We start from the raw sequence: 12,150 nt of genomic DNA, 5'->3' as shown, positions 1-12,150 counted from the left end.
TTTTTCTCTTTGCTGTGTCTCAGCAGGAGCAGGCCGGCTTAGCATCCTCTTGCCCGCTGCCAAGGATGGAGGCGGTTGGGGACGGGGCCCCCCTGCACTTCTCTGGGCGATAGCTTTTGCAGGACCGCGGCCAGTTTCTGCCTGAGGCTGCGGTCCCAGCCAGCCCTTGCTGCCCGCCGGACTCCAGGTATGGCCCCGGGAGCTGCTGCGGCTTCCGCCGCCCACGGGTGCCGATGCCGGTGGCGGGGCGAGGGTGCGGGGGCCGGGGCCAGGGGCGGGCGCGGTTCCCGGAGCGCGGCCGTCCCGCCCCGCGGGGTGCCGGGGGGGGGCGTCCGCCGCACGTCACCGCCGACTGCGATAAATGCCCGGCGGGGCGGGAGCCGTGGGGAGAAGCGTGGAGCAACTTGGGGCGGTGGTGGCGACCCGAAGGCGGGCGGGGGAGGCGGCAGCAGCAGCGGCAGCTGAGCTCGGCGGCAGCCCCGCGCCGCGGCTCCGCTGCTGGTCACGTCCGCGCCCGCCGCAGCCAGCGGGGCGAGGCCGTGCCCGCGGCCCCCGGCCCGGCCCGGCGCGGGCGTGGCGAGGAGGCGGGCGGCGGAGCGAAGCTGGCTGCGGGGAGAGTAGGCAGCCGCCGCCGGAGGGGTAAGGGCACTGGCCGCGGGCAGTATCCTCCCCGCAGCATCCTCCCCGCGGCGGAGGGAGCGCGGGCGGCGGCGGCAGGCCCTGGGGCCGGGGGCGCTCCGGCCGGCTCGGCTGCCCCGCGGAGAGCGGGGCCGGGTGCGGGCGGCGGCGCGCTGGGGAGCGCTCGGCGCTGCCCGTGCTCCTCTTTGTGTTTCCCTCCCGGCGGCTGGGTCCGGTGTGGCGGGATTCGCGCGTGCTCGCCCAGGGTGAAGGAGTGACCTCGGCTTTCCTACCTAAAGAACTCCGTCATGTAGTAGGCGTTGTTAGGATATCGCACTCTTGGAAGTGGTACTACTTTTCCTGAGAGTTTTCAGTGCTTTCCTTTGCTTGGTGACTAGAAAAACCCCGTTTTCGTGCCCGAGTTGAATACCTTTAGTTTCATTAGGGTTTTGGAAATCACACAACGAAAGCTTTAATCAAAGTAACAGTTTGAAATGCACTAAGAGGGGATACTTTGTATCAAATTAATTGTGGATTTCAGTTTACATTTTGGCAATGACTGCAAGCCTTTAACCTTCTTTTGTTAAGTTCCAATACTGGGAGACGTTATCTACAGTCTAATCTTCGTTGATGTCTGGCTCCTTTTAAGTAGATATGAAAAACATGCTTTTTTTTTTTTTTTTTGCAAGCGGGCATTGAAATGTGCATGTCAATGTAATATATAAAACCACTTGAACAAACTGAAGTTCATAAGGCTGAAGATAAGCTATCTTCCCAAATCAACAGTGTGCACTTTTAGAGTTAAAACTGCAGCATCCTGCTTTCTCCCCCTAGGACAAGAGTTACAAAATCTGTATGGACTAGAGATTTTGTTGCTTAATAAATTCGTACAAGCCAGTCTTTCAGTCTACAAATTACATTATTCTCTCTTATGCATTTACAGCCAGCAAACCTGGAAGAAAGCCTTTGTCTTGGAGCTAACTCCTGGGCATTTTGAGATCATTCATCATGAAGTATGTAGTACAGGAATGGCTCAGAGTTGCTACCTTGCTATTCATAGCTCAAGCAGTTTCTGCAATGGTGCTTCCCAATGCCACAGTCTTAGAGGAACTTTTGGAAAAGTACATGGATGAAGATGGTGAGTGGTGGATCGCCAAGCAGAGAGGGAAAAGGGCCATCACAGACAGTGATATGCAAAGTATCTTGGATCTTCATAATAAATTACGGGGTCAGGTGTATCCACCAGCTTCCAATATGGAATATATGGTAAGGAAAAATGGATAGTGACATGCAGAAAAAAATGTTTCTAGAATAGTTGCTATCACTTTATAAACAGGATACTTTCAGTCTTATCTTTCTTGTTTTTTCATTTTTCACTTGTTTGTCTTTTCTTTTGTACAGGTATGAACTGTGATATAAAAATGCCTGTTTGTGATCGACTATCATGCTCTACTTACATTAATGTGTTTAATCTCTCAGTTCTCCTAAATTTAAGTGGTAGTTCCTCAGTGTTAGGGCCCAATTTCCAAAATTGCAGTACTCAATAAAGTTGATTGTAACTGTGGCCTAAAAAGTTACCATCTGAGAAGAGTTAGGAGGTTTCAAGATAGCATGAATGTGTTCTTTCCCATGCTTCTAGGTTGGATGGAATTTCTGGGCAAAATGAGGGTCTTGCAAGAAAGTCTTCTATTTAAATTGTCATGTGTTGCTGGTAGGCTGCATATTTCTGTATTCAAATAATTAATGTAATGAATAATTTCTGTTTGTTTTCTTTTCCTTAAGAAGCCTCTATATTTGGACTATTGTTAGTGGCATTAAGTCCCATGTCTCTGAAGTTTGTTTTTATGCCATAGTTCAAGGCTAATTCTGTCTCCTTGCTAAGCAGATGAAATCAGGTCATTAGAGCTTTTAAGAAGTCTAGAGGTTTGACAAAACTGGGCAACTTTTCTTTTTTCTGCATCTTTTTCCTGTGTCCACATGGTATATTGTTGACTTATCTGCTCATGCACCAGAGAAATAGCGCTGGTATAGGTTGAGTTGTTTGTATCAAATATTTTACAGGTTTCTTGCTGCTTTCCATGACAAAGGTTTATATTAACATATTTCCATTTCAAAATATCTTTTCTAGACTGGAGTGACGTCTTTCAGGTTGGACATCTTATTGAATTGAGCATAAATATGTCCTGGAAAAAAACATGCTTGCCTAAACCATCAGTAGAATCGTAGGATGGTTTGGGTTGGAGGGGAGCTTTAAAGGTTCTCTAGTCCATCCCCCATTAGGGGCAGTTTCTCTTAAGTTTACCTATATGAGTTGTTAGTGTAATAGACTAAGAGCCATCAGAGAATTAGTTCATGGAATCACAGGATACATTGCCACATATCATCTCCAAACAAAGGGATGATAATGCCTGAAACCCCTTTACCCATTCAGTTAAAATTGTCTGCATGTATTGATAAACCTTGTTTTCTGTTGTGACTTTTTCAGACCTTGTCGTAATAGAGGTGAATATTTTGTTCCTAGTCACTCAGGTTGATTTTTTTTCTGGAAAGCTCAAGTGCAAGCTATTAAATCTTTTTGTAAAAGAAGAATTGGGAAGATTGTTGCTTTCTCATGTTAAAATACTGCAAGACTTTTTCTTGAGATTCTGTGAAAGTGTAGCACCTTTTCAGGCTGTTATGTGCCTTTTTCCATTCCTAATGCCATACTACATTTGCCTGTCTTATACATCTTGGAAAGGAGAATTTGGATATTCTCACAGAAATAAGGTTTTTGACAGCTTTATTCAAAGATTCTTCCAGCACTGCTCACATTTGGTCTTCAACTCTGTGTTAGGTCTCCATCTGGAACAAGTCTTTTCGGTTATGTTGCTTTTTCTGTGCTCTCCAATGATGCCTGAGCCAGAGAGTACAAGTAGCATGGAAAAGCAATTACCCAATTTTAACATCAAAGGTGTTACTCAGAACAGGGCAGCAGCTTTCAAGAGGGTGGGACTCAATTTTGGCATAATATCCAAGGGAATGAGGGATTAGGATAGGCAAGGGTTTGAGACCTGTGAAGCCAAAGGGTCTGTGTAAAGTGTGTGGTCAGAAGGATAGATACCTGTGGAGGGGCAAGGACCCATGAGAAGGACAGGGAGAGAGCCCGAGTGGTCAAGAATGTGTTGAGAAATCATTGTAATGGAAAGAAAGAGCATTTGATGAATAGATGTGGTTAAGCTAAGACCTGTGACTGTGATTTGGATCACAAGTTTATGGAAGGAGGTTAAGAGCACAGAAATTTGCTGAGAGGCTATTTGAAAAGTCTAAACCTGTTAGTAAGTGGGGAGGAAGACTGTACCTGGAGGAAGCAGGTGAGAGTCAGTATTGTGAATGGAGACAGGAGAGTTTAGAACACAGTGGGAACCACATGCTGCTTGAACCGAATGAGGAAAGGACAGGACTTCTGATTGTACATATATTTTTATGATACTCTTAGAGATTTTCCTTTCAGTGTCTTACCAAAGATAATTATTAGTGCGCCAGAAGAGGTAAACCATCCATCTAATGTTTGTCTAATGTTTAGAGAGATAGATGAGTGTAGCTGAAATACTTTTATCTACTTTTGGTGTGATTTATTAATACAGGCATGGTGGCAAACAGGTCTCCTGCTATTGGCACAGTCATGTCCCTGTAAATTGTCCTTTGTATCAGTAAACCCTTTCCTTGTGAATAGAGCTAGTTCTGCTTGGGGAGTGAAGTTTTATGTCTCACTGAACCTGAATGGAGATGAGCAAGGTCCAGGTGCCTCCCTGATAAACCTGTGTCTCTACAAATCTGTGGCATAGTTGAGAAGTTTAAGATATCCAAGAGTGCTTGGAGCAGTATGTGGGGGCTGCATGCTCTCACTGCACTGTTTAGGTTACTTTAGGTGTCCCAGATGAACAGACAGCTCTGGCTGAAGTGCCTCTGTCCTGCTGATGGCACTCACCTGAGTTGATGATGAGACTGATCCAAGTACTTAAAGAATCAGATTTTATTTTAAAAAATGTAATTTTAGGGGTTTTTTTTCATTCTCAGTTGTGACACTGTCTCCCTGCATGGCAGAATCAGATGAGTGCCAGTGCTGATAACATTGGAATGCATAACTAAGGAATGGGTGGGATGGAGAGCCATACTGGACAGGAGCGGTTAGTTTTATTACTTACTGACAAAGTCCACCCTTACCTTTGAGATAAGACCTGCAGCATAAGATCTTGGTTCTATTAAAAAACAAACAAACAAACAAAACAAAAAACCCAAAACAAAAACAACAAACAAACAAAACAAAAACAACAACAAAAAACAAACAAAACCCACAAACAAACAAAACAAAAACAACCCAAGGAAAACTAAAAAGTTGCCTTACTGAGCTGTACACTGTTCCCATATGCTTTCAAAAAGCAAACATTACTGGGCTGTCATAGTTCAGAGACCTAAACTTACAGTGCAGTAAGATTCACAGTAGCTAGGTCTAAGAAACAAAGTGTTCTCATGGTTGTCTGGCTGAACTTACTGAATGAAAAGTTCATCTTCCCAGGCACTGTGACTCTGGTGGTGAGGAGTAATGGATTCCTAAGATAAGAGGATAAGAATAAAGCATGTGGAAAGAGAAACTTCTGCCATGAAGCACCCCAGCTTCCAGCAAACAGCAGCTTAGGGACTTCCTCAATCTGTTGTTATATTTTTTGCATCAGATGGAACATTCTCACGTGGAATTTTCTTTATGAATCTGAAAGCATCTGAGGCCACTTGCATTTTTTGAATCCATGGCATCAATTTGCAGAACTCTATAAATTTAATTATGCAGTGGGTGAAAAAGTACATTTGTTTTCCTTTTAACTTGGGTTTCTATTTGATGCCTTATTTTTATTTATTGTGAGAAATAACAATTTCCTCAGTGATCACAAGACTTTCAGCTGAAGAATCTTAATCCCTTTACTTGAAAGCTCTTCTATCTGAAAAGCTGTTCCATTTTTCTATGATTCTCCTATTTTCCTTTTAATGCAAAGGGGCAAACCAAACTGTGGATAGTTATGGCATACTGCAAATTGTTATAGTTGTATTTATTTTCTTTACTTTCTAATAATTTTTAACATTCTTTCATTTTTTGACTTAGTGTCCTACAGCTGACATGTTTCACAATGCTATTCACAATGACTTCAAGATCTTTCTAATGTGCTGAGAGGTCATTTACTACACTACTGTGTATATATAGTTGGCTGTTATCTCCAGCAATGTCCTTATTACATTGTATTCTTTCATGCTGAATGCTATGAATCATATTGTCATCCAATCACTTGGCACTGATGAGTCTCCTCTCTTTGTCTTTTATTTTTCCTATTCTGTTTTTACCTATCTTAAATAGTGAATACTATATTGCATTCTCTTTTCTTGGGCTATTGTGGAGAAGGTATGCTGCAGAGACATTGGACACATCTTTCAGGGAATCTGAAAAACTATTTTGTGTTCTTAAATCCCTTTTCTGTCATTTATCACTTCTTTCTTTACCTTATGATAGTCTAATTTTGTTTGTTAATTTTTAAGTAACTTAGGAACTCTTGGTGAAATTTAACTGCACTTAACCCTTTTCCACATGTTGACACCTTCAAGGTGTAATATATGTGGGAGTAATTATCTGTATATTTCATATTTTTTAAATTTACCCTATAAAATCATCCCAGTGGAGGTTGGTTTTTAGGCTGTGGTTTCTCAGGATCTTCTAGAAGCTTTTAAAACATTATTAACCAGCTGTTTTTTTGTTAATGAGGTAACAAGAGAGATTGTGAACTATACAGTAATTAGAAGTTTAATGAGAAAGTTCTTCCACGTTCTTGAAGGATATAGTTTGGTCCTGGCAATTTGTTAGTGTCAGTATTTTCAGTTTCAGCCATCGTATCTTATTTGGATCTTCCACCTCATCTTCTGTCTCTTTTTCTGTGTGGCAGAATTCTGGTGTGAGGACATGCATAAGCTCCTCTGTAGGGAACAGAACTGCAAAAATTCATTGAACTCCTCTGAAGTGGCCTTATATGACCTTATGACTGAATGTTAGATCATTCTTTCCTAGACCTCCTCCTTCAAAGCTGAGAGAGTTTTTGGGTTGTTGACATTGACTTAAATAGAAAAAGAAAAATCTTTTTATTTGACGTTATGATGAACAGTGTGTTACGAAAATGCATGGCAAATGCATGTTGTATACTTTTTTTAATCTGGATTGCTTCCTTTTAAAGAAAAGTTTAAGGAACATTTTCTTATTGGTATGCACATGAATTTAACAGCACTGGAAATAGAGGAGAGAGGAATGAGGTTTCCCTGCTCCCCTTCTAAAGCAGCTGAACAGAGCTTAGAGCATTGTGTGAAATGTCATGCTTTCAGCATTTCCCCCCCAGGCTGTTGCCAGCACACCATGTATTATGCACTTGGGGTACATCCCAAGGATGGAACAGACACTTGTGTGAGTCCTGGAAACTGCAGCCAAGAGCTGCTGGCACCATTCAGTCTGACCAGAGCAGGGGAGCTGTGGCTCTCCTGCTCTGCAGCTGCTCAGGTGTCCTTGGCTGGTCCTCTCTCTGCTGGAGCTGCCTGTGCCTGCCCAGCCTCCCTTGCCAAAGAGCTGTTCTTTAAGGAAGAAATGGAAACCATCAGGCTTTGTCGTATGGTTTGTTGTGGATTCATGTGAAGTAGTCCCCTTATTCTTTCATTAGTTAGAAAAGGCTTGCTGCATATTAATAAATTCTTTCTAGATTGTAAAGGCTTAATGAAACTTGAAAAACTTCCTGAACTCCTAATATTTTTTTCCTTTTTTTTTTTTTTTTTTTTTTTGGAGGCGTTTGTTGTGTGTCATGGACTGAAATGGCAAAAAATTTTTTCCCAATAATTTCACTGATTACATTACGCCTTAGTAAATCTGAATATATTAATGAAAACTTATGTTCTTCATGTTTATTGCAGTCAAGACTTCAAAAATAGTCATTATTATTTGGATAGTGGAAGTTGTTAATTCCTCTATATTCCAAACAGTTGTAGTTTGCAGAATGAAATGATTCACCAAGAAGAATATTCACAGAAGTAATTTTGGTTAATGAATTTATAATGCACTCTATTTTAAACCATTCTTTTCGTATTCATTCCTTGTTTTCATACATATTTTCCCAAAAAAAAGAAGTCAAATGATTCATGTGAGATCCTCATTCCATGCATGTGTCTTTGCTGTACGTAGGAGTATGCCGGTTTCAGCTTGATAGATAGCAGAACATTTCAGCCTGGTATTTCTTGGCCTGGAGCCATGCACTGCATTTTGTAATTACTGTAATCGGAGACACCGATGTCTTCTAGGGCAAGGAAGTCTTTGCTTATTTTGTCATCTCTAGTCTTTTGACAAGATCCTGCCAATAAATACCAGAGATGTCATTGCAAAGCCCTTAACTTGCTTCTATAAAGTTTTACCTTGTAAAACTTGTGAGGAAAACACAAAGTTCTAGAGGTGATTTTACAACAGTTGAGATCAGAGTATTTATTTGGTATAGCTGTGTGGTTCTTCAAAAAAATTCTGGATGTGTATCTGGCAGCAGTATTGGACCCATATTTTGCTCACAAAACAAAAAAGAGAGGGAAAGAAAAAAAAATTTTTTCTTAGTTTGGTATACTGTTAGTAAAATACTTCTGAAGGTCTTAGTTTGAAAACCTTGGTAGTGATGTGTTGAAAGTGCTGATACCATATAATTCCTTTCAAAACCATGACTAATTCCTAACTTCTATGAAGAGCCTTATATTTTGGGAGGCTTGAAGATTTGCCTCTCCATTTCAGTAGTTTCAGGAAGACCTCAGAAGAAAAAAAAATTAAGGAATACTGCTTATTTAGATTTTAAAAAAAAATTTCCTATAGGCAATCTTCTGTTATAGTTTAATAGAAACCCCTTGACTTTGGATTATATGAACCCACTAGTGGATAGAACTCTTGCATGATAGTAAAAGGTTATTCATGACATCATAATGACTGAATAGGGATCAAAATAAATTTTATTGCTATTTTGTGATGTATTTATGTTCTATGATCAATTTAAGTCAGGGAGTAGCAGTTCTTCTCTATGTGCATCTGTAAGTTCCCAGCTGAGGGTTTTTTTTTAAAAAATTTTTGTAGTATTCCTAGGAGAATTGAAGCAGCATTAGGAAAGATAAAGGAAGATCTTGTAATGGACATGCATGTTTTGGTGAATTTTTCTGTTCTGAACTGCCCTGTGAAATTTCCTAGACCATTCTGACAAAACATTTTGATATCTCTGTTCAGTGGATGTTACCCATCTTGCCAAAACTCTTCAGGGATGCTTGATTAAAAACAATTCCTGTTCCTTTTGAGCAGAGGGCTTTGGTTTGTGGAATTCCCTAAGTGGCTGAAGAGCACTTTGGGTGCCAAGAACAGAGCAGCTCTATTCACAGTGAACCTGCCCGCTTTCCCTCTGGTCTTCCACTTTTCTGCTTCACTTCAAAGATTGGTGGAAGCGCTTCAGCTTCTTTGCCTGTGCTCAAAGGGTACTGACTCTGCATCAAAGAGCACAGTGACGTTGACTTATCCTCTTATTCTCCCTGGCAGTTTTAGCAAAGGATTGTGCAATGTGAAGTGGCCAAGAAAAAAAGTGGTATGACTTCTATTGATGTAATGCCAACAACAACTAAGCAACTCCAAGTAAAGAAACTGAAAGTGGAAAGCAGCAAAAAGGCTCACTGTCTCAAAGTTTAAGGGAGCCTTCCCAAAATAAAATAATTAGCAACACAGGACAGACACTGTTCATCTTTTATTTTTGCTGTCAGAGAACGTCTTTGTCCCCAGATTAAATAAGATCATTAAATATTAATCAGTAGTAGCAAAATCTAAGCTAAAATACAAAATATGAGCAGAACACAGAAAGGATCAATGAGATTTATAAAAGTAGCTTCCTGTTGCCTGTCATCTTCATGATATTTGCCTCAGAATCTTCATTAACTATTTTTTTCTTTTTAATTGAGAAAAAATACTTATTTCTTAACATTTCATTGAAATGTTAGATATGCAGATATCCTGTTCTGCGTCAATATAATCAGCCTTAATTTGGCGTGAGTGACTATCACAGAAAGAGTGTGATTCATTCAAAAGACTATCCTCTGGTAAAATAAAGATGGGCAAATTTCACTTTATTATGAAAGAAGATAACAGTTTCTTAAAATGAGGCTGTTAAATCCAGAATTTGGCTTCCTGATACATATCACAATAAATTTGTCCTGAATTCTCTGTTGGACCTTCAAGTGGTCAGGGATTCCTTTAATACTTTTTCCAGTGGTTTTTTGAGATTGTATTTGAATACATTTCTGATGGTAGTGCCAGGTCACATATGATCAATGGATGCTTTCTGGCAGTAAGTTCAATTCACTTATGTCAAAACACAGTGATCACTTTTTAAAAGCATTTAGTTTGACACATATTTGAGATACCATGGCTAATTCCTGTTCAAAGTCCAGGAAATTCTGTAACATCTCTAAAACTGCTGTATGAAAGCAATCAGTTACAGTGAGTTTGACCTGGTAATCACTACTATGATTTGAGGTAAGGACCTGTGCTCTGGTCAGTTTGTGATTAGCTATAAATATTCATGAATTCTATTTGTAATGAATGTGTGCAATTCATAATTTGACAAGGGACAAACTAGAGAAATCTAGATCAGCTTTCATGTTGTTGCTTCTCTTCCATTTCTGTTAGAATACAGACGTAAAAAGATATTTTTTAGTCATGTTTTAATAGACAGTCTTAAAGCACTGCTTTTAAAAAGTAGCAAAGTAAATGTACTGTTTCAGAACACCTTGGAAAGCTGAATATTCCAGTAAGGTTTTTTAACATGCTTAGAGTACACAGAGAATTAAATGTGATTAGTCATGTCTCCTGGTTCCTATTCCTGGTTTTACTTTTTCAACACAAAAAGCTCAAACACATGAAGCTGTAATAAGGAGATACTTCTAAATATTGGTGCAATTTTTTCAGTGTTTGGGAACAATATTTTTGGCCTTATACCACTTTCCTGTTTCCAGGCAAAAGCCACCGTTTTCCTGCTTTTTACTCCTTTCCAAAAGAGTAGCTGAAACCTCAAGGTCTATTCAGGGATCTCTGCCCGGTTTAAAGCTCTATTAACTCAAGCCTGCCACATGGTAGCATCTAAGTTCCTTACCATTTCACTTCTAGCCAGGTAGTAGTTTTCCAGCAGAAAATGCCTGTCTTAACTTTCTTGGTGGAGGAAAGTTTGGAAATTTTAGCTATTCTTTCTTTGTGCTTAAAGAATATATCAGTACTTGTTAGTATTGTTGGGTTTTTATTTTCAAGGGAATTTTGCCTGGTGTCGCAGTACTCCTGAGTTTTAATGGTCACTGCTGCATAAGGGAGGCTGTGGGGAGGTCACATTTTTTTCTAACTCAAATGACTGGAGGTAAGCATCTCAGTTGAATGCAAGCTATTTACTTTTCCGATGTGCTAATTATCATAAGTTTTCATGGACTTCCTTCAGCATCTTTGTACTGATTGCCTCACTGAAGCATGACTGAAAGACAAGCTGATGAAAACTGCCCATGGCTGTTCATCAAGAGAAGATCATGTCAAACCAATCCATTTTACTTTTTTAATGACAGAGTAATTAGGGAAATATTAGGTGCCATATTTTGACTCTGGAAAGTTCTTGACACTCTCTACCCTGATGTTTTTTGTGAGAGAAAATTGACAGAACCTTTTAAAACAGGTGAAAGATTGAAGGTGTTCAATACTGTTGGAGCCTCTTCTGTTTCGGTTAAACACTTCTGACTTGCGTGAGCAAAGAGTACATCTGAAAACTTAAGTGCGTCTATGTATATATACATATATATATAGGCACAGGATGGGGTTGTTTTAAAGAACATGATCAAAATTAGAACTTTAGGAGTAGAAATATTGGCCGGGGATCAACATGGTGAAACTTAACTGCAAGGTATGGAATGAGGAAGAAATCAAGCAGGTGAAATACAAGAGATAAAAATGTAGAGGTAAAACTGCAATATAAAGACACAGGACTTGCACTGACTTAAAAAAACAATATGTGGCACCAATCTGTGAAAGGAGTCATCCATGGGTGAAACTGATGAGAATTTGTCTGAAATGCAAATGTCCATTTTTTGGTGATTCTTAAAGAATGGTCTAGCCATTCTAGAAAGAATAAAAGAGATTATTAAGGTTGATTATGAAGACAGAATATATGCTTTATGAGATGATTGAAGGACTGAAGCAGCTGAATTTGTTTAATCTGGGAACGAAATAAAGGGAGTTGCAGGAAAGAGATTTTTTTCAATGTGACAATAAAACATCAGCTACCATTGCAGGGCAGGAAGTTTAGGTTGCATACCAAGGAGATCCTCTTTACTCTTACAATCATAACAATTCAGAAGAAAATGAAAGTAAGTATTGTTCTGAAAACACTGTTACTATTTTAAATTATAAAAATGTGGATAATACACATATTTGGCTCA

At 39.9% G+C, this 12,150-nt stretch overlaps 1 protein-coding gene across 3 annotated transcripts in view; it reads left to right on the top strand.

Moving 5' to 3' along the window:
* Positions 1-419: 419 nt before the first annotated feature.
* The window catches only part of CRISPLD1 (cysteine rich secretory protein LCCL domain containing 1), a 39,349-nt gene continuing 27,618 nt past the window's right edge, over positions 420-12,150 (top strand). The window contains exons 1-2 of one of the 3 annotated variants that reach the window (XM_066179972.1): positions 420-639; positions 1,562-1,631. Coding sequence is in view for 2 of the 3 variants with exons in the window: in XM_066179952.1 (XP_066036049.1) it covers positions 1,627-1,884 (258 nt within the window). In the remaining variant the exon portion in view is untranslated. Of the gene's footprint in view, positions 640-1,561; positions 1,885-12,150 lie in introns of those variants that run through there. The other 2 variants (XM_066179952.1, XM_066179962.1) reach the window with 2 other exon arrangements.

This window comes from Chamaea fasciata, unplaced genomic scaffold (assembly GCF_029207755.1).
Source record: "Chamaea fasciata isolate MVZ Bird 193981 ecotype frontalis unplaced genomic scaffold, bChaFas1.0.hap1 SCAF_1, whole genome shotgun sequence".
Lineage (NCBI taxonomy): Eukaryota > Metazoa > Chordata > Aves > Passeriformes > Sylviidae > Chamaea > Chamaea fasciata.
Note: the sequence above shows the minus strand (reverse complement) of the source record. Positions and strands in the feature narration are given on the sequence as shown.